General features: G+C 37.5%; 2 protein-coding genes across 2 annotated transcripts; one reads left to right on the forward strand and one right to left on the reverse strand.

Annotated features, from left to right (window-relative positions):
• Positions 1-5421: 5421 nt before the first annotated feature.
• Positions 5422-13637, reverse strand: elovl4a (ELOVL fatty acid elongase 4a). The gene is made up of 7 exons (XM_016242780.1): positions 13418-13637; positions 12777-12867; positions 10529-10716; positions 9021-9101; positions 7309-7480; positions 7063-7190; positions 5422-5939 (listed from the first exon to the last, which is right to left on the reverse strand). Exons 2-7 carry the CDS (start codon positions 12841-12843, stop codon positions 5628-5630), a joined length of 948 nt encoding a protein of 315 aa, XP_016098266.1. The 5' UTR covers positions 12844-12867; positions 13418-13637; the 3' UTR covers positions 5422-5627.
• A 2040-nt stretch (positions 13638-15677) lies between these two features.
• On the forward strand, positions 15678-21146 carry dctn3 (dynactin 3 (p22)). Its single transcript, XM_016242785.1, has 7 exons — positions 15678-16018; positions 19200-19284; positions 19367-19453; positions 20102-20185; positions 20315-20373; positions 20505-20564; positions 20696-21146. Exons 1-7 carry the CDS (start codon positions 15917-15919, stop codon positions 20780-20782), a joined length of 564 nt encoding a protein of 187 aa, XP_016098271.1. The 5' UTR covers positions 15678-15916; the 3' UTR covers positions 20783-21146.
• The last annotated feature ends 821 nt before the right edge of the window (positions 21147-21967 follow it).

Raw genomic sequence — 21967 nt, forward strand, 5'->3', positions numbered from 1 at the left:
GTGTGTGTGTGTGTGTGTGTGTGTGTGTGAGTGTGAGTGTGTGTGTGTGTGTGTGTGTGTGTGTGTGTGTGTGTGTCATGCAGCAGCTGGGAAACGTAAGCAAGGTTTCTAATTGCTGCCATTAGCAGAACGCATCAACGAAGAGTCTATTCAGTGTAATGGATGGGTGTTTCACAGCTGGGAGTCTGTAATGATGAAGTGTGTAACCATATGACAGAGAATGGTGAATTTAATTTGGGTGAAACGAACCCCAGCCTTAAAGGGATAGTGTCACCATTTACTCACCCTCTGGTTGTTCTTCTTCTGATGAACACAAAAGAAGATATTTTGTTTCCGAATAGTTTCTGGTCCCCATTTACTTCCATTCATTTTTTCCATACTATGGAAGTCAATGGGGGCCATCAAATGTTTGGTTACCAACATTCTTTAAAATATCTTCTTCTGTGCTCAGCAGACGACAGAAACTCATACAGGTTTGGAACGAACTGAGGGTGAGTAAATGATGACAGAGTTTTCATTGGGTTTTTTTGGTGAACTATCCATTTAAGTATTGTAACTCGTCCTGCACTGTTTCTGCTACAGACATGAACGATTCCTCAAATAGTGCTTTTCTGAGCAATTCACATCAGATCACAGCAACACCCTGGGTTATGTGTCACTACCGTTTGAAAGTTTAAAAAACAGTAACATTGTGAAATATTTGTTTTTCTGTTTTCTAATGTACAGTACGTTAAAATTAATGTATTTCTGTGATGCGCAGCTGTATTTTCAGCATCATTCCTCCAGTCTTCAGTGTCACATGATCTTCAGAAATCAGTATAATATGCTGATTTGCTGCTCAAGAAACATTTCTGATTATTATCAATGTTGAAAACAGTTGTGCTGCACAATATTTTGTGTAAACTGAGATGCATTTTATTTTTTCAGGATTCACAGATGAATAAAAAGTATAAAAAGAACAGCATTTATTTGAAATAGAAATCTTTTGTAACATAACTGTGTTTACTGTCAATTTTGATTAATGTAAAGCATCCTTGCTAAATGAAAGTATCGATTTCTTTTTAAAAAATCTCACTGACCCCACAGTAGAGTATTTTTACTTTATGTCTGTATACATGTGTGTCTGTGTGATCTTCTTCTCTCTTGGTTTTCTGCATTCTGCAGTTAGTTTGCTGCTATTTGTGACTGAACTGAACGACGCCTTTCTGATGGGAGGAATAAAAAAAGCTGATTTGTGTGTCCGGCGGGCAGGAAGAGGACTGCATGACTGTGGCATCCGTGCAGAATCAGAGCGAGAGCTGTAGAGAAGAACAGAGACGAGTCACGTGAGCAGCGAGCTCTGATTGAGTCCAGACAGACTGACTTTGTGCTTGGCTTGCCTTCGAGAAAACGGTTTTGTTTGTCTATGAAATGGGTGTATGTTTGGAAAGGGGATTTTTAAAGTACATTCACATGATTTAAAAAATTCTATCAGACAAGAATCTTTAATTCTTTAAACAATAATACATTTCATTGCTCTTCCTTGTTCCTCCTAACAAATATGTTAGGGGCATGAATGCATGAAAACAAATCATGAATGGTACAGTAAATAGAAGCAGAACTTGCCAACAGCTTAACAAAACATAAACCATCACACATTTATCATGTCATTTAATATATATACATACATATACTGTGTATATATATATATACAGTCAAACCAAAAATGATTCAGACACCAGATATACTTTTTGATATCTGTTTACTAGTGGGTGTTTACTTTTGTAATTAATAATATCGATGTATAGTATCGATGATATCATCTGTGATTTTTTTGCGTAGCTTGTCAGTGAACTACGGCTCTGTGGAGTAAATGCCGCTCCTTCTGAAAGCACGTGATTTGAGATTTACTACTAATCACAGAACCGGCTTTACTGACAAGGATACTTTTTTTTACACCACAGACTGAACAAAATGAAGCATTGCTTGGTAATTGGTTGCATACTTACATTTAACAGCTGACAGCTATTCAACCAAATTCATATAGGCCTACCTTTCTATCAAAGTCTAACATTATCAAGATGAATTTGTTCTGACACAGTTTAACGCTGAAGTCATATTTCATTACCATTTTCTAAACTATAGTGAATAAACTGTGATAATGTGAGAAAGGTTGAAGGTGTCTGAATACATTTTGGTTTGACTATATATATATATATATATATATAAATCTGTATTCAAATATTAATTTGTGTGTGTGTTTTGTGCACTTCATCAAAGTCGTTAGTATAGAACTGTCATGTCACGTGTCATAATCCCTTGTTCTGACTGCAGCTGAATGAAATGTGTCACATTAAAGCACCAGACACTCATTACATTAGGAAGAGCAGATGGTAAATCCCATCAGTCAGAGAGCAGGTGTGTACCGTTACCATGGAAACCTTTGTCTTTGCCCAGGAGGAGGAGAGGCGGCGCTCTGATTGGTCCTCTGTGAATGAGTGAGGGGGCGGAGCTCACACCGGAAACAGCAGAGTGGGAGGAGAGAGAGGCCTCTGCGCTGCTGCGGCTGCTGCACTGGGAAAGATGATGGGAAAGGGAAGAGAAACCTCATGTTAGGCCACGGCATCAGGAACATCATAGAAATACACTGATCTTTCTACTGAGGGTTAGAATGTTTTTGTTTTGTTTTGATGATTATCATATGTGGGTTGATAATATACATAAACTTGTTAAATAAATATGTTTGCCTATACATATTATACTCTACTCACTAGACTAATGTTTCTTAACAGTAATATTGTGAAATATTTTTACAATTTCAAATAGCTGTGTTCTATGTGAATATCTGTTAAACTGTAATGTATTTCTGTGATGCGCAGCTGTATTTTCAGCATCATTCCTCCAGTCTTCAGTGTCACATGATCTTCAGAAATCATTCTAATATTCTGATTCGCTGCTCAAGAAACATTTCTGATTATTATCAATGTTGAAAACAGTTGTGCTGCACAATATTTTTTTGTGGAAACTGAAACATTTTATTTTTCATGATTCTTTAACGAATAGAAGTTCAAAAGAACAGCATTTATTTGACATAGAAATCTTTTGTAACATTATAAATGTCTTTACTGTCACCTTTGATTAAATTAATGCATCTTTACCTACCCCAAACTTTTAAACGGTAGTGTATCACGGTATCTAATAATACTAATAATAGGTACAATGTACTTGTTTTGTTGTGGTATAGTTAGGGGGTGGTGGAAGGGTCAGTGCAATTAAAGATGTAATTACAGAAATTAATCAGATGTAATTACATTCAGGTTTTTAAAATATAAGCAAAATGCAAAAACGCATGTACACAATAAGTGCATTGCATCAAATGATTAATTTAAATGTTAAAGACACTTAAGTGGGTCCAATTATTTTATAAAAAATACATATTCCATATAGTCTCTCAAATAATAAGTGCTCATCTACTGAAAACATCTAATATTTTAAAGTACCAGGCAAGATGCTGCTTGAAATGCCAACCACACATTTCCTGGCTCATGAGGGATTCTTTCTGGGAAATGAAGCATCTGATAACAGTGACTATGCATTGGCATTTAGTTTATTTTTATATGCAGCAATGTATATCTGTCATTTGAAAAGAAGAGAAAACCAGCAGTTGATGATCAATGCGTTTTCAAAAGCACAATGTACAAAATTGCACCGAATATACAACATTATAAAAATTCAAGACAAAACACGTGATACATTTCGGGAACTATTCGAAATGAAAAAAAAACAATGACGTGGAGCTCAAGACTTTATTTATGCACAATACAGTATAGTAGCTACAAACATATTTCCCAATCCTGTTTAGTTCAGTTTATGAGATGCAGTAATTCCCCAATCCATCTAAAAGCCATTTTATCCTGTGAGACACTTGATAATTCAAATGCTGATGCATGATGCATCCGTCTTAGCCAATATCAGTTACTAAATCATCGGTATTGGTCTAATGGAAGCAGATATTTGATCCGTTTCAAAGCCACTGAACTGATATTTATCTTTCCCATCATTCATACTGGAGGTTTGATTGATTCTGAACACTGTTTTTAAAACAACAGACGAAACAATATATTCTCAGTCACTGGTCTTGGTCAGCTGCATCTCTAATTCTGAGAGACGCTGAAGCTGCGTGTGTTTTAAAGCACAGGACCGAAGGTAATATATCCTACCAACTGACATGAAACACTTAAATATGCTTTACAAGTAACTGATATACAGTGAGGTCCAAAAGTCTGTACAATGAAGATGAAACATTTCAGACTGTGCACTATTTCTATGTGACTACTCAAATGTAAGTAAATGAGTGTCACTGATCATGTGACTCTTTGTACAGATGGCCAGATTTTCTTCTTCTCTAATCATGCTGGAGACACTTTTTCACTCGTTTTGTCATGCTGATAATAGAATCAGTGAAGGAATCTCACTAGTTGACTTTTGGATCCCACCATAATAAACGATGAAAAACCCACTGATGTCATGAATTCTTTATAATCAGCGTACACTGATGAGACGCCGGTCTTTTCTGGCATTGGGACAGCAATGTAAAAAAGGCAGACACATAAAATAACGTGCCAAACTTAAAGGGATAGTACACCAAAAATGAAAACTCTGTCATCATTTACTCTCCTCAACCAGTTGACGGTAGCCATTGACTTCCATATAGCGCTGCATGATAAATCGCGATAAATCGCAATCGATATTAGGCAAAAGCTGCGATATTCATGCGCGCATCTTGTCAGTGAAGCACAGTTCTGTGATCAGTAGTAAATCTCCATCCGAAGACAAGATTTAACTGCTTTCATTGATTCAACGTGACTAATAAACACAGCACTATCTACATTTTTCTTATTATAATAAAGTACATAATAATGCAGTGCCTTTATCATACGATGAAATATGTTGCGTGCCTTACTCTGTGTAAGAAGCCACATCATCTCACAGAAGGATTTATTTCAAACACTCGACTGACGTTATGAAGTGAGTTTGGAGTAAAAACATGTTATTAAATGTGGTATTTTCACGTGCTTTCAGATGGAGCAGCATTCACTACACAGAGCCGTAGTTCTACACAAACAGCTGTCATAATCGCAGCGCGATTTCATAATATCGATGATATCATCTGCGATTTTTTTGCATAGCTTGTCAGTGAGCTACGGCTCTGTGGAGTAAATGCCGCTCCTTCTGAAAGCACGTGATTGAGATTTACTACTAATCACAGAACCGGATTTACTGACAAGGATACGCATGATAATCGCATGCGATTTATCGCGCAGTCCTACTTCCATAGTATTTTTTTCCATACTATGGAAGTCAATGGCTACCGCCAATTGTTTGGCTACCAACATTCTTCAAAACATCTTCTTTTTTGTGTAACATAAGAAAGAAACTCGTACAGGTTTGGAACCACTTGAGGGTGAGTAAATGATTTTTGGGCGAACTGTGCCTTTAAGGAGGACGTTAAGGAAAGATATTGTTCAGTCTCTCTACATCTAGGCTCACTTTTCTCTCTCTCTCTGCAGTCATACTGTTTGTTGGTAACCATCAGGTATTGGCCGCAGGCGTGCGAACAGCTCCTGACCTTTAACCTGTCAGCCGTTTTAATCCCGCTTTGCTCTGCCCTTCCTCTTTCTCCTGCCACTCTCGGCCCCTGCCGGTTTCTCGTCCGTCTTGCTGGCGTTTCCGTTACTGGAGGCCAGGGCTCCGTTAAAGGCTCCGTTATGAAGGGCTTTGCCGGGTTTGGCCGTGGTCTCGCGGCGGGGCTGACGGCGGTACGTCTGATAATAGAAATTCCCAAAGAGGATGATGAAGGTGAGGGCGTATCCGATCAGACACCAGTGCATCCACTTAGGGAACGGGCAGTCGGAGTACAGCGACAGAGCCGTGTGGCCGATGGTGACGTGAAACTGGATCTGCGGAAGAAAATATAACATAACTGATCAGCTCTCAGAGGTTTAGCTGGAAAAATTAAACTTATTCAACATACACTACCATTAAACATTTTGGGGACGGTATGTTTTTAATGCTCATCTATGCTGCATTTATTTGATCAAAAATACAGTAAAAACAATAACAGTAAAATCGTGAATTATTATTACAACGTATGTTTTCTATGTGAATATATTGTAAACTGTAATTGATTGCTGTGATCAAAGCTGAATTTTCAGCATCTTCAGTGTCACATGATCTTCAGAAATCATTCTAATATGCTGACTTGCTGCTCAAGAAACATTTATGATTATTATCAGTGTTGAAAACAGTAGTGCTGCACAATATTTTTGAGCAAATTTTCATCCTTTTTTTAATTTCAGGATTCTTTAATGAATAGAAAGTTCAGCGTGTATTTGAAAACTATATTTTTTGTAACATTATAAATGTGTCTATTATCATTTTTGGTAAATGTAATCCATCTGTGCTGAATAAAAGTATTAATTTCTTTAAAAATAATCTTACCGACCGCAGATTTTTGAATGGTAGAGTATGTAAAGGTAAATATTAGTTCTAAATGAATGATTAGTAACAAGTCAGATATAATAAAGCTAATAAGGTTAAATTTAATTATTATTTCTGATGTTTAAACTGTTATTCTGCATAAATGTTTTTGTGAAAACTGAATTGTTGCATAAAATTATTTACAGTATGATGGTAACGACAGCAGTATTGAAGACAGCAGGTTTTTTTAAAATTACAAACTGTATGCATACTCTAAATACCAAATAAATGGAAAATATGTATTTTATCTTGTGCAAAGACAACACATTTTATAAAACACTTTTTTTAACTTTTACAAAAGTACAAGTTATCTGGTTGGCAGAAAATAAAAAAATAGAGAAATTCTGGAAATTGATAAAGTAGACATTTTGATATAATTGATAATTGATATAATACTTTGAAATAAAATGTTACTATAATCTGTACTTTAATAAAACCGGAATCATATTTATTTCTAAAGTTCCACCAATCTGCAGAATCACGCTTAAATTCTACATCGTGTTTTTTTTCCTTCACAAATGCTTGTAAAAGGTCAGCATTTACCATTTGGATGATGGTCAGATACTTCTTCCACCACAGATATTTCTGTATTTTTGGACCGAATGCGGCCAGCCCATAATACAAGTACATCAGGACATGGATGGCTGCATTCATATGAGCCCCGAAGAACGCTGAGGAAGAGAGACATACACGTGTACAGTATGTTTTTGTAACAGTCTGAAGGGGAGTACGACAGAATGATCATTTTTTCCATTCCTGTGTACGGTGCTTTATGTGTTTGATACTTACACTGTCCACCGGCGACCCATTTGATGCCGATCCACCACAGAGTGAACATGGTGCAGTGGTGATAGACGTGCAGGAAGCTGATTTGGCTGAACTTCTTGCGTAAGATGAAGAACACAGTGTCGAGGTACTCCACACCTTTAGAAATAAAGTACCACCACAGAGCTGCCGCCACCTGCCAATACAAGAGGAGAAGAGACGTCAGGAACCGTCTCTTTATTCCCGTGTGTTTTAGACTAACTTTTAGAGTGAGTGTTGAAAAAACACTGAAAGAAATTATACGTTTAGACCTCTGAACTTAGATACTTTAAACTTTTTTTTAATTATTACAACCAAATGTATTAGTTTTTCTAAAAAAAAAAAAAAAAAATTGGTCCAAACCCTACATTTTAATTTAATATGAATAAAATAAATTCTAGTAAATTTGACATTTTACAGAATTCCATTCATTAAAAGCAAAGAAATCAAGTTAGAAGAGAAACACAATTTTGTTGTGTAGATCACAAATAAAATGTTTAATCAGACAATAAATCAGTAAATCCGACAATCTGTGTTTTCCCATTTTTTTTAGACCCAAGCCATAATGTCACTAAATGTAGGTCAAGATTATATATATACATATATATATATATATATATATATACACACACACACACACACACCCTTAATTTCACAATAAATAAAGGCTAAATTAACTATAATATGGAAGTAGAATTTTCACTTGAAATAAATCTCATTGTATGATTTAGTTCACTTACTATAAATAAAGGCAGATGTGAAACACCTTAACAGTTTATTTTGCTGTCTTTTTAAAATATGCATCATATTTTCTGTAATATACTAACAAAGCAATAACAATAATAAATCAATAAAAGCCACCATTTTTTTTTCTATGGGGAGTGATATTTGCTATTAGACAAGGTTTGAACTGAAAAACACGATTTTCAATTAGACTGATATAAAAATGCACTTTAAAGTGGTCATGGGCTGCATTTATTATTGCTATTTTTTAATTCTTTCATGATGTTTCCTGCGGTGCGCTTATAATGTTAGTATGATTTTCCATCAAAAATGGCCAAATAAATGAAAGCTGTTTTTGGGATAATGAGGAGGTTTTGAGCTCTGAAACTTACAGGATGTTTTTAAAGCAAAATGACCTCTAACATGTCAGAAGATCAAGGTTAACTAGATTTCTCAAGTTATGACCCCTTTAAATAAATGACACAGTCATTTGACTTTTTTCAGCGCATATGGCTAAAGATTCAGCTGTTTTCAATCATCTGTGTCCTCACGCAAATATGACTTAATATTTGCACATTGAAAATCATAGCTGGGTAAAATCAGAATTTAAGAGCTGGCTCCCTCTCAGTTCATGAATGTGTTTAAATGGTCACAGGATGATGAATCGGAATGACAGCAAGAAACGATGTGGAATCAAACTAAAAAAAGAATTAGGCTGCATAAAAAATGAAAAATGTAATGTATCCTTCAAATTACAATTCTGCATCCTAATTCACCTCGAATGCAGTTCAGTGGTGCTCCGTCTAGCTGTAATGAATCCACGAGTATGTGAGTGTGAAAGCCAGATGGTGTGTGTGAGTGTGTTAATGTGACGTCACAGAGTGAAACCCAACTCCCCAGTTTTCCCGCTTCAATAACACACTTTGGGCCAGTAAGCGGAGAGCAGAATTCCTGTCTGTGATCAGCACACTCACCCTCACTTCATTGGGATCGTCTGAGTAGTCCACAGGCTGGCAGATGTAGCTGTAGTTGGCCGCTCGTGCTGCGAGGAAGAGCTGCAATACAAAGAGACGCTTGGACTATTCAATAAGGTTGGTATACAGGACAATTCCTCATCATTAGCTTCTTCATGTTATGCATAAAACAGACAGCAACTCTAGCAAGGTTACCATCACTAATGAAATCCACTGCCGTATGAAAAGACAAAGACTATCACTGAAAAAAGATGTACTGTATGTTGAAGGAATGGTTCACCAAAAAATGAAAATTAGCTGAACATGTGCTCACTCTCAGGCCATCCGAGATATAGATGAGTTTGTTTCTTCATCAGGTTTGTAGAACTGTAGCATTGCATCAGTGTCTCAGCAATGGATGCTCTGCAGTGAATGGGTGCCGTCAGAACGAGAGTCCAAACAGCTGATAAAAACATCACAATAATCCACGCCACTCCTGTCCATCAGTTAACATCTGGAGAAGACAAAGGCTGCGTGTTTGTAAGAAACAAATCCATCGAGACGTTTAAACTGTTGCTTTCCACTAAAATGCGAGTCCATAATCCATAATAACGCTTCCTCCTGTTGTCTCTCACATCAAAATCCACCCACATATTTGTTCAGAGCTGTTTTGGCTTGTAAAAGCTGCTTGATCTGTGCAGATTTCGCTAATTATTTAGGCAAGATGACTTTTTCACTGGAAGAAGCGTTATTATGAAGTATGGACTTGTATTTATCAATAGTTTAAAGTTAAAAGGTTTTAATGGATTTGTTTCTTACAAACACACAGCTTTTGTCTTCTCAAGATGTTAATCGATGGACTGGAGTGCTGTGGATTATTGTGATGTTTTTATCAGCTGTGTGGACTCTCGTTCTGACGGCACCCATTCACTGCAGAGCATCCATTGCTGAGACACTGATGCAATGCTATATTTCTACAAATATCCAAACTCATCTACATGTTGGAAGGATGAATACATTTTCAGCAAATTACCATTTTTGGGGGAACTACACCTTTAATAAAAATAAAAATGTGACTTTTCAAAAGAATGAGCAAGAAACCATGAATGTGCATTACAATAAAAAGTAAGATTAAATCAGAAAATGACGTTATTTTTTCTCATTTCAATCTATGTCGGCTGGTCTGACTTCATTCATTTCTCAATTCTGACTTCTGCCCTGTCTCGGGGGTCAGAGCACTTTGGGGGGATTAACTGGTTTTATTTTTATTATTCAATATTGTTGAATCAATCAAAATACATGAATTCGTACCACCAAAAGTACTTTCTACGGGTGAAACCAGGTAGAAATATTTCTTTAAAGTAATGATTGCAGGATATCACTTATTGCTATGTACTGAAATATAATAAGTCTAAATTATAGTTTTCAAAAACAATAAAAGAAATAACCTAAATATTTATATGAACTAAGAAAATCAAAGCTGACATGTAAAAATACAAGATCTAGTGTCATTTTCTGGGCGAGCTCACCTCTTTGAATATGAAGAAGTTAAGGACGACCATGCTGAAGTTGTAGACGATGAGGGTCTTCCTCAGCTGGAAGGGCTCTCGGCCCTGCATGTACTTGGGCCCCAGCCAGAGAAACAGCAGGTACGAGGAGCTGATAGCCAGCGTGGGGAGCGGAGAGTCCATCAACGGCCATTTCTGCACACGCTTGTCTACACACACACACACACACACACATCAAACCCCATCATCACGCTTTCATCTGGCATCTACAAATGCACCTTAATTACACTGGCTTCAGTATTTCCTGGCAAAACATTTTAGATTATTTTTTTCAAGTGAGCATAAAACAACCCAATTTACAGCACAAGTAAATTAATAAAATGCATAACTTGTCTATGTGTTTACAGAGAAATACAAAAATGCCACCCTTTTCTCGTGATGGAAGGAATAGGGGAGCGTTTAAGTTCACAAGCATTGCTTTATAAATAAATCCTAAAGGGCCGTTCACACCAAGGACGATAACTATAATGATAACCTTAACTGTAAAGTTTTAATAATCTTTCGAATTCTATGTAAATAGTGAAAATAACATCAGAACTAACACAGTAACAACACAGAAGAGCGATATCGAAGGAATCACTCTCAGAACGTTTTTTTTTTTGGTCCAGTTGAAGAATGATAAAAACACTGACAGCCAATCAGAATCCATCCTGCTTTAATAAAGCAATAAACCCCAAGAAGCCGTGGTTTAAGGTGAATTTATAACAGCTAAATAACTTCACAATTATGCACATACACACAACCAAAAGGAAAATCAATTCTATTTAGACAACCTATCTACAAACAGCTTCTTCAGTCTTATAATAAAGCCAACACTGAATGTATATAGTTTTTGTTATCAAGAGCAACACACAGAAGTAATCAAAGGTGTGTGTTTGTAGAGTAATTTACAACAGCTTCGAACTAATCAGAATCAAGCACCGGAACTCTCCGTTTTATAAAGAGCTTTAAATGCATCAGACAACCAAACTGCAGCATACGCTTATAATAAACAGAACGTTATCATCTGTTGGCTTGGACGCGAATATAGTTATCATTATGAGTTTATTTGACATAAGAAGAAGCAATACAGCTGCATCTTTACATCTTCTGTGTCAAGGATAACTAAATAAAGTTGCTTTAACTTATTTCCATTGTGGTCCTTGATTTTAGAAATGATGATGGGTTTGCTTGCATGTATCTCCACACTAGTTCACGGAATTCACACAAAATAAAATAACTTCACAATTATGCACATACACACAACCAAAAGGAAAATCAATTCTATTTAGACAACCTATCTACAAACAGCTTCTTCGGTCTTATAATAAAGCCAACACTGAATGTATATAGTTTTTGTTATCATCCTCAGTGTGAACCTGCCTCAAGACTTGGATTTTAAAAGCAGTAAAAAATTCAAAAATGTATTTATTGGCTTTACATAATTATTAAAAATAAATAAATATTAACTGAAAAAAGACACTTTTGTCCAAATATAACAGCAACCAGATATTAGTCACACTTTAACTATTAACTACAACTTTTGCCTAAATAAACTCCTAATTATTGTGTATTACTGTAATAGCAGGTAGTTGCTAAGTTTAGGTATTGGGTTTAAAGATTAAAAGATCTATGGTCATGCAGAATAAAGGGTCATGAAAACACATTTTTTGTGATGTTAACATATATGAACAGGTTGCACATCAGTGAAAACAACAATAGCACTCATTATGTGTATTATTAAGGGAAAAGTGACTATTTTTCAATTTTTTGGAGCCATTTTGTTCTTCATGTTCTAATAGCAAAGTTGAACCAATGTCACGAAAAGTGCTAGTAATATATACGTGCTAATAAACAACTAGTTAAACTAAAGTGTTACCGAACTATTTCGGGCTCCTCAATGAACCGGTCATTGAACAGTTTGTAAAAGAAACATTTTTGTTTCTTAGTGTGAAGAACATTTCAATCATCTAAAGAACCTTTTTCCACTGATAAAGAACGTTTGGTGGAATGGAATATTATCAATGATAATAACGATAATGGCCAGTGTTGCATAGTTTCAAACATCTATATTCGTTTGAATCAGAGAATCTGCTCTTGTTCACCAAAAGCGAAGCCTGCAGTCTCTGTCTCATGGGGAAATCTAATAAATCTAATAACTCTTCTGCTCCCGGCTTTACTTAATCAGAGCACTGCGTTGATATCAGGTCACAGGGTCAAGAGCGGTTACCTGCGATGGTGAGACTCCATTTGTAGAATTCGGGTGTGTCCTTGATTATATGCTTTATAATATCCATCGCTGAGACTCAAATCCTAATTGTCTGAGAAGAAGAGAGATAAGAGGTCAAAAGACGGTGGAAAGCCATGTGGTGATGCTGCTAAAAATTGCTGGGTTAAATACAACCCAGTGCTGGGTAAAATAGGGACAAACCCAGCAATTGGGCTGCTTTGACCCAACGTGTAATAGCATGATGGTGGGGTTGTATGGGGAAGGGTTATTATTATGATTGATAGGGGAGCTCAGCACAAAGACCAGAACAGCACAAATCTGCTCAACAACATCTGAATTATAATGGAAATCGACATATTATTGATGAAAGGGATGCACTTGCATCAATAGAATTACATGAAAGATTCGGTCAAATACGTCGTTGAATATCAAAAGGCATACACTGGCAGACCCCATCACAGCCTCTCCCAAACCCACCGAGCCAAGAAGACGTTTTGACGCCAGGTTACAAGAGATGCGATGCGGCAAAAGACGCCAAATATCCCTGCGCTTACAGCCTCTCCTCTCGTATACCCCTAAAACACACAGCATCCAGCCGGGATCATAGATTAGAGTCGTCGCAACGATGATTCCGTTCTTACCGTAGCGCGATTCAACCCCGTTTCTAATGACATTCAGCGCAAGGTCGCGCGATCCCGTTATTCCCTATTATAGGAAGACACCTCGTCCCAGACTGAGCCGGATCCGCTTAAAGGCCCGGGGCTGAAGCAGACGGTAATAAACCCATCCGTGTACGGAGCATCCTAGAGGGTCACTGGCATCACTGCGGCTGTCGGGTCGCTCCCCTCGACTCAGCTCTACTGCGCATGCGCCAGAACAGGTGCATCCTTCAATCTCTTTTCTTGACTGTCATTCTTAAAATTATTATTATTTTATATATATATATATATATTGCTACTTAGCAAATACTACTTAGGATCTAGTAGTTTGATCCTATCTTTTACATTTACATTAGTTACTAAATATTCTACTGTTTGTTTCGCTTCTGTTTCAGTTTTTATAACCATTTCTTACTATGTGTCAGTAAGTTGTTGTTTTTTAGCATGTGTGTTTGGCAGTGTTATTTTTAGGATTACTGATAAACTATTGTCATTTGATTTGTATTTGTTATTTATTTTAATTTTAGTTAAATGATGTCTGAATGTATTATGTCTGTATAGGTCTTTTATTAAGCTTTTAGTTTTATTTAATTTGAGTTATTTTAATACTTCAACAATGGAAATGAAATAATATATATATTTATTTTATAAATGTGTATGTATGTATATATATATATACATGTGTGTGTGTGTGTGTGTGTGTGTGGTTGTACATACACACATATGTAGTTGTTTCTTTGGTGTTTGGCTTAGTGTTATGTTAGAATCATTATTATACTCTTAGTCTTATACCTTTTGTTCTTTAATATTTTGAGTTGTTTTTAGCTTTATCTTTTGTTTTTCATTTAAATGTTAAGTTTTGAAATTTTGTTGTATGCATTTGTCAATTTTATTTAATCTCTTTATTTTTAAAATGTGTAAAAAGGTAGTATTTATAAAGTGTTAGCTTTTAGTTTTGGATCTGTATTTAGTTGTTTTAATGCTACAATTGATTGCTTCTGTTGTCCTCACTTGTAAAAGCGTCTGATAAATGACTAAAAAAATAATGTAAATTCAAAATAAATAACCAGTATAGTAACATGAGGGGGTCTAGTTTATTTTAACGGTTTATAAAAAATTAGTTTGTTTGACACCACAGTTTTTATAAAATATTGCCGTTGTAATTTTCTTGTTTTCTTTAAGTGTCAAAATAAGGTAATATGAACGTCGGGGCACGTTCTGTTTGTGAAACAATAACGTAACACGCTTTCTAACATTAAAACCAGTCTGAGCATCCAGTGTCAAAAGGACTTGAATTTGATATGTGATGATCTCTGCTCAAGTTTAAAATATTTCACCTTTATAGACGGTGTTTACAGAGCTGTCAGAGAATGTAATCACTGATTACAGATATACTGGGACTCGTGTCAAACAGGTAGACATTATCATAAAGTACAAAGGAGTATAAAGAGAAGAAAAATCATGCATAGCATAAGTAGAAGGGAACAAGTCATTTGAACACACATACGAACAGGACATTCCAATCTTAACCAAACACTGTACATTACAGGGAAACATAATACTGGTCTATGTGATGTGTGTTTAAGAGAGGAATCAGTGGAGCACGTTATGATGATATGTGCAGCATGTGAAAGAGAGAGGGATCCACTTAAAGATGAATTACAATCCTTAGGGGTTTTCATTATGTAGTATTCTGAATGATGGTCCAAATGCAGGAAAACAAATAAGTGCAATCATGAGATTTCTTAAGAATTGTGGAATAATGAACAGAATGTAAGATTTCGGTCACAGTAGGTGGCGGTATGCAGCTGTGAAGTTGGTTCGCAACCCGCCATAAAACCACAAGAAGAAGAAGAAGAAGACGCTCTCCTCTCTCCTTTCAAATCCCGCTTAAGAGGGCTGAGGAGCTGGTCAAGCTCTATGAAGACTCTCAGCGGTACAAGAATCAAGGGTGTTTGTATGTGGGTTGGTAGGTTAATCGGGAGATTGTAGAGAGTGTCAATGGTCCATTTGAGAAACAAATAAGTGCAATCATGAGATTTCTTAAGAATTGTGGAATAATGAACAGAATGTAAGATTTCGGTGAGAACTGGTGCGTTCTCTGCACTCTCCATCACAGTAGGTGGCGGTATGCAGCTGTGAAGTTGGTTCGCAACCCGCCATAAAACCACAAGAAGAAGAAGAAGAAGACGCTCTCCTCTCTCCTTTCAAATCCCGCTTAAGAGGGCTGAGGAGCTGGTCAAGCTCTATGAAGACTCTCAGCGGTACAAGAATCAAGGGTGTTTGTATGTGGGTTGGTAGGTTAATCGGGAGATTGTAGAGAGTGTCAATGGTCCATTTGAGATATAGGTGGCGGTAATGCACTTATAAGCCTGCGATCCGTCGTAAAGCAACAAGAAGACGAAGACGAAGAAGAAGAAGACGCTCTCCGAGGCGTCATTTCCGGTTTAGAGAAGAGCCGCTGGACAGCAACAACAAAAGATGGAAGGGAAAAACAATGTAGATGACCTGGACGCTCGCCTTCAACTTCTCGAAAAACGCATTCATGGCGAAAGAGGAGGAAAAACCAATAAGCCAGTGAAGGTGATTCGCCTCAGACACGCGTAAAACCCTATGAGCGTTCTCTCTCTGTCTCTGTCTCTGTGTCTGTGTCTGTGTCTGTGTCTGTGTCTCTCTCTCTCTCTCTCTCTCTCTCTCTCTCTCTCTCTCTCTCTCTCTCTCTCTCTCTCTCTCTCTCTCTCTCTCTCTCTCTCTCTCTCTCTCTCTCTCTCTCTCTCTCTCTCTCTCTCTCTCTCTCTCTCTCTCTCTCTCTCTCTCTCTCTCTCTCTCTCTCTCTCTCTCTCTCTCTCTCTCTCTCTCTCTCTCTCTCTCTCTCTCTCTCTCTCTCTCTCTCTCTCTCTCTCTCTCTCTCTCTCTCTCTCTCTCTCTCTCTCTCTCTCTCTCTCTCTCTCTCTCTCTCTCTCTCTCTCTCTCTCTCTCTCTCTCTCTCTCTCTCTCTCTCTCTCTCTCTCTCTCTCTCTCTCTCTCTCTCTCTCTCTCTCTCTCTCTCTCTCTCTCTCTCTCTCTCTCTCTCTCTCTCTCTCTCTCTCTCTCTCTCTCTCTCTCTCTCTCTCTCTCTCTCTCTCTCTCTCTCTCTCTCTCTCTCTCTCTCTCTCTCTCTCTCTCTCTCTCTCTCTCTCTCTCTCTCTCTCTCTCTCTCTCTCTCTCTCTCTCTCTCTCTCTCTCTCTCTCTCTCTCTCTCTCTCTCTCTCTCTCTCTCTCTCTCTCTCTCTCTCTCTCTCTCTCTCTCTCTCTCTCTCTCTCTCTCTCTCTCTCTCTCTCTCTCTCTCTCTCTCTCTCTCTCTCTCTCTCTCTCTCTCTCTCTCTCTCTCTCTCTCTCTCTCTCTCTCTCTCTCTCTCTCTCTCTCTCTCTCTCTCTCTCTCTCTCTCTCTCTCTCTCTCTCTCTCTCTCTCTCTCTCTCTCTCTCTCTCTCTCTCTCTCTCTCTCTCTCTCTCTCTCTCTCTCTCTCTCTCTCTCTCTCTCTCTCTCTCTCTCTCTCTCTCTCTCTCTCTCTCTCTCTCTCTCTCTCTCTCTCTCTCTCTCTCTCTCTCTCTCTCTCTCTCTCTCTCTCTCTCTCTCTCTCTCTCTCTCTCTCTCTCTCTCTCTCTCTCTCTCTCTCTCTCTCTCTCTCTCTCTCTCTCTCTCTCTCTCTCTCTCTCTCTCTCTCTCTCTCTCTCTCTCTCTCTCTCTCTCTCTCTCTCTCTCTCTCTCTCTCTCTCTCTCTCTCTCTCTCTCTCTCTCTCTCTCTCTCTCTCTCTCTCTCTCTCTCTCTCTCTCTCTCTCTCTCTCTCTCTCTCTCTCTCTCTCTCTCTCTCTCTCTCTCTCTCTCTCTCTCTCTCTCTCTCTCTCTCTCTCTCTCTCTCTCTCTCTCTCTCTCTCTCTCTCTCTCTCTCTCTCTCTCTCTCTCTCTCTCTCTCTCTCTCTCTCTCTCTCTCTCTCTCTCTCTCTCTCTCTCTCTCTCTCTCTCTCTCTCTCTCTCTCTCTCTCTCTCTCTCTCTCTCTCTCTCTCTCTCTCTCTCTCTCTCTCTCTCTCTCTCTCTCTCTCTCTCTCTCTCTCTCTCTCTCTCTCTCTCTCTCTCTCTCTCTCTCTCTCTCTCTCTCTCTCTCTCTCTCTCTCTCTCTCTCTCTCTCTCTCTCTCTCTCTCTCTCTCTCTCTCTCTCTCTCTCTCTCTCTCTCTCTCTCTCTCTCTCTCTCTCTCTCTCTCTCTCTCTCTCTCTCTCTCTCTCTCTCTCTCTCTCTCTCTCTCTCTCTCTCTCTGTGTGTGTGTGTGTGTCTGTGTGTGTGTGTCTGTCTCTGTGTGTCTGTCTGTCTGTCTGTCTGTGTGTGTCTGTCTGTCTCTCTCTGTGTGTCTGTCTGTCTGTCTGTGTCTGTCTATGTGTGTCTGTCTCTCTCTCTCTCTCTCTGTGTGTGTGTGTGTGTCTGTCTGTGTGTGTGTGTGTGTCTGTGAGAGTGTCTGTGTGCGTGCGCGCGTGTGTGTGTGCGCACGTGTGTGTGTGCGCGCGTGTGTGTGTGTGCGCGTGTGTGTGTGTCTGCGTGTGTGTGTGTGTCTGCGTGTGTGTGTGTTGTCTGTGTGTGTGTTGTCTGTGTGTGTGTGTGTGTCTGTGTCTGTCTGTGTGTGTGTGTCGTCTGTGTGTGTGTGTGTGTGTGTGTCAGCTGCAGCGCTGCTGGGTTTATTGATGTTGATTTGACATGATATTTAGATCATAATAGCAGTCAGTGTCGCTGATGTTCTTATAATGTGCACTAGTTGTGTCAGAAGCTGCATAGTGAGAGCTGTTCACACCGCGGGCGTGGCAGCAGGACTCGTGACACATAAACAGGGTGGATTCCTCAGTCTTCTAGTTAGTACACTGACTAGTGCACACTACACGTCTTTGAGTTTCTGTAAAAGCGCTCTATCAATCAAATGTATTGGTATATACATGTGCAGTTCGCATGACATGTCATTTTGTCCTCCCAAGAAAAACACTGTCACAGTTATTGAGTGGTTCAAAACAAGACATTTGCAAACTTGTGAACTGAATTTAATTAAATTGTAATTGATTGTAGCAAACTGTAGTACTTATATGTGTGAACGAATGCCCGATGGAAACAACTGGTCTAAATAGAATCGCTAACATAAATAGAATACTTGCTATTGCTAATTATACATGACATAAATACATTATTTAATTATGAATTACAAAGTAATCATAAATGCATGCACAATCATTTTTGTGCATAGAAGTAACAGTTGATTAAAAGTGGTATACTCGGTAATGATCAGACTTATCCTTTTTTGTAGTGCTGAGTTAATCGCGATTAATCGCATACAAGTTTTGGTTTGCATAATATATGTGTGTGTTCTGTGTATATTTATTATGTATATATAAATACACACATACAGTATATATTTTCAAAATATTTACATATATTCATAAAATGTATATTATAAATAAATATATTTAATATATAAACAACATATTTTTCTGAAATGTATACATGCATGTGTGTGTATTTATATATTTATATATATATATATATATATATATATACATAATAAATATAAACAGCATACATACATATATTATGTAAACAAAAAAGTTTACTTTGGATGCGATTAACAGCGGTTAACGCGTTTGACAGCGCTACTTGTTTTGTATAACATTTCTTCCATAATCTTTACGTTAGCTTAGCAGTGTGTGCGTGTTTTGCTGGATTTCTAATCTCTTTCCTTCCCTCAGTGTGCTGAATCACTCACAAGGATCAGTGCTGCTCTGGCAAACACCGCAAACAAGAGAGAGCGTGTCAGGATCCTTCACAAGAAAAGTGAGAACCTCTCAGTCAACATCTGTAATCAAAATACTGTTGATGTTTTAATGTTTCACCATCATTGCGTCTTTTCTGTCAGTTGAAGATTTGCTGAAGTATTTGGACCCCCAGTTCACAGACTTCATTGCTGTGCCAGATGCAATGAAACTAGAGTTCATTCTAGCAGGTTAGTGCTCTGATTCTCACATGTGTCGACACTGACCAAATCAGTCCTTAAGATCAAAAACTGACATTTAATAACAGTACTATAAACTGTATAGGCCCAACAATATGCATAGTTATTAACATGACATAGGATGAAAAAGTGTTTTGATTTTCTAAGTGTCATGCACTAATCCACTGCACAAAACATGTTATATTTGGCACAAACCATCATTGCAGGTGAACCTTTATTTAGTCTGAATTGTATTTTTATTTTTAGACCTCGTGTAGTTTTGTTCATGGTTTGTAAGAATAAGATCAAACGCTGGCAAGTAACAGATGAATCTGCACAAAAATACAATTGCAGACTGCACTTTGTCTTGCAATTGCAAGTTATACACTAATTGTGAGTTTACATTTCACAGTTCAGTTCACAATTCACAATGTTTCTGTCACAGTCTAAAAAAGGTATTCTGACTTAAGAATTGTGAGACAAATAGTCAAACGCTAGTCAAAAAGCTTCTATAGTAAAGAACTGCATGCAACCCATTATTTTTATTTATTTATTTATTGCTGAGTTGTGGTTCACCAGTTGAGAACCACTAAAACATCTCATATTTTTTGAATGGCCTGATCTAAACGGTGCATAAAGCTCCTCATTCTTTATCTACAGAGGAAGAGTTTTTGCGATCTCAGGCCACATTATTGGAGCAGGTGCACAATCTGCAGCCTCTTCTGGACAGCAACCACATTAAAGGTTGCTAAATATTTGTCAGATATGTAAATGAGCCTTTTCTTTAAGTATGACTACAGTTTTCTGGTCGTATTTATAACAATGTTTTTTTTCCCCCTTTAAAATATTTCCCCTCACGTCATGGTATCACAGCGGTTCCCGAGCTGACCACTAAAGTGCAGCGATTGTCACAAATTCACATTCAACAGCAGGTAACAAAAAACAGAGGTTTTTATTGCTAAAAAAAAAACAGAGGTTTTTATTGCTAAAAAAAAACTGTATTGGCATGCTCTCATTTAATGAGCACTATATAAATTGTATTAATCCTGATGGACTTCCACAGGACCAGAATGAAGAATTATCTGCTGAAGTGAAGAAGCTGTTTGAAGAATACAACAAAATGGTATCCTTGCTTGCGGTGAAAGTCTCGAGAAAGGCTTGCCATCTGTTGAGAACTCCCTGCAGCTAAAAACAGCACACAATGAGCTTAATGTATTCACATGAATGTCTTATCATCCTTAACGTCTTCCGCAGATGTTTCTGTTATCAAAGCAGTTTTCACAGTGGGATGAAACTCTTCGGACGCTGGAAGGACCCAAGCAAGGCCAGCAGATAGACTAGGATGCTAAATCTTAGATTTGTCAAATGTTGCATTTTTCGCACTTCATCGCAGATATGATTAATTCCTAAACATACCTTGTTTATAAGTAAGTGTTGTTTAAGGTCTTCGATCTACCAGTAATCTCAATTTAGAGTCATTATGTACCAATATGGTCATCTTACTGTATTATAAGTAATTATATGCTCATTACATTTGTGTTTACAGAAACATTTCTCATTACTTCCAACCATTCAGTAAACTCATTTTGCTTTTTAATGTATTTATTCCAGCAATTGTAAGGAATGATGTGTGTGAGGTTGTTTTTACTGCCTTTAGAAAAGTTTCACTACCTGAAATAATCATAAATAAAAGAAAGTGCCCCTGTATGTTGTATTTGTCTTTTTTATTTTTATCTAGTTCTTACATTTTTATGAGTGACTGCTAAACATAACCTAAGCCGCTGTCGCCTCTGGCTTGCTTAGTTGGGGTCACTTCATTTCCGGCGATATCGTTGACATGATTGCAAAGATATTATTTAAACTGAGCTGGATGTTGACATCACTGAATTCAATGATGAACTGTCTTTAACTGAATATTGAGTGTTTACTATTGTCCTTCTGCATTATTGACACTATTTTCCTAATTAATGCTGTTCAGTTGCTTTGACACAATCTGTATTGTTAAAAGCGCTGTATAAATAAAGGTGACTTGACAATGGTGTAACACATTGAACTTTAAACACTAGATTAAGAATTAAGTCTAAGATTTTTCCACGAAAGATAGCGGAGCTGTGCGATGTTTTAAATAACTTGCCATTTTTTGACAACACAAATTGTAATTTGCACTAAACAAAATGGATCTTTTTGTGATCCTGTTGCTTAAACTTTTTGCTTTTAAAAATACCTAAGAAATGCTGTGTTCATTATGAACAACATTTCTACCAAGTTTTTATGGTAAACAATAAAATATGCATGTATTTTATCAGTGTTTAAAAACTACATTTAAATGGGTTGAATCAAGCTCACTTAATTGTATGCATGTGTAACTCTACATAATAATAATCATAATCATAATAGTATTAAACATGCTTTATATTGTCCACATCTCATTTAAATTGAAATACAGCCTGCCATTATATCAATTCCACATAGTTGTAAATAGTTTGTTTATATTCTATCAATACTACATAGGAGGTACTGCACTAC

Source organism: Sinocyclocheilus grahami, unplaced genomic scaffold (assembly GCF_001515645.1).
Source record: "Sinocyclocheilus grahami isolate Dianchi unplaced genomic scaffold, SAMN03320097.WGS_v1.1 scaffold672.1, whole genome shotgun sequence".
Lineage (NCBI taxonomy): Eukaryota > Metazoa > Chordata > Actinopteri > Cypriniformes > Cyprinidae > Sinocyclocheilus > Sinocyclocheilus grahami.

Excerpts from the sequence above, each read along its gene's own strand:
- elovl4a (XM_016242780.1), bottom strand. The coding sequence starts at position 12,843 with ATGGATATTATAAAGCATATAATCAAGGACACACCCGAATTCTACAAA. Across the intron at positions 10,717-12,776 it reads ATGGAGTCTCACCATCGCAG|ACAAGCGTGTGCAGAAATGG; the intron begins GTAACCGCTCTT and ends GTGTGTGTGTAG. Across the intron at positions 9,102-10,528 it reads ACTTCTTCATATTCAAAGAG|CTCTTCCTCGCAGCACGAGC; the intron begins GTGAGCTCGCCC and ends TTTGTATTGCAG.
- dctn3 (XM_016242785.1), top strand. The coding sequence starts at position 15,917 with ATGGAAGGGAAAAACAATGTAGATGACCTGGACGCTCGCCTTCAACTT. Across the intron at positions 19,285-19,366 it reads CAGGATCCTTCACAAGAAAA|TTGAAGATTTGCTGAAGTAT; the intron begins GTGAGAACCTCT and ends CTTTTCTGTCAG. Across the intron at positions 19,454-20,101 it reads ACTAGAGTTCATTCTAGCAG|AGGAAGAGTTTTTGCGATCT; the intron begins GTTAGTGCTCTG and ends CTTTATCTACAG.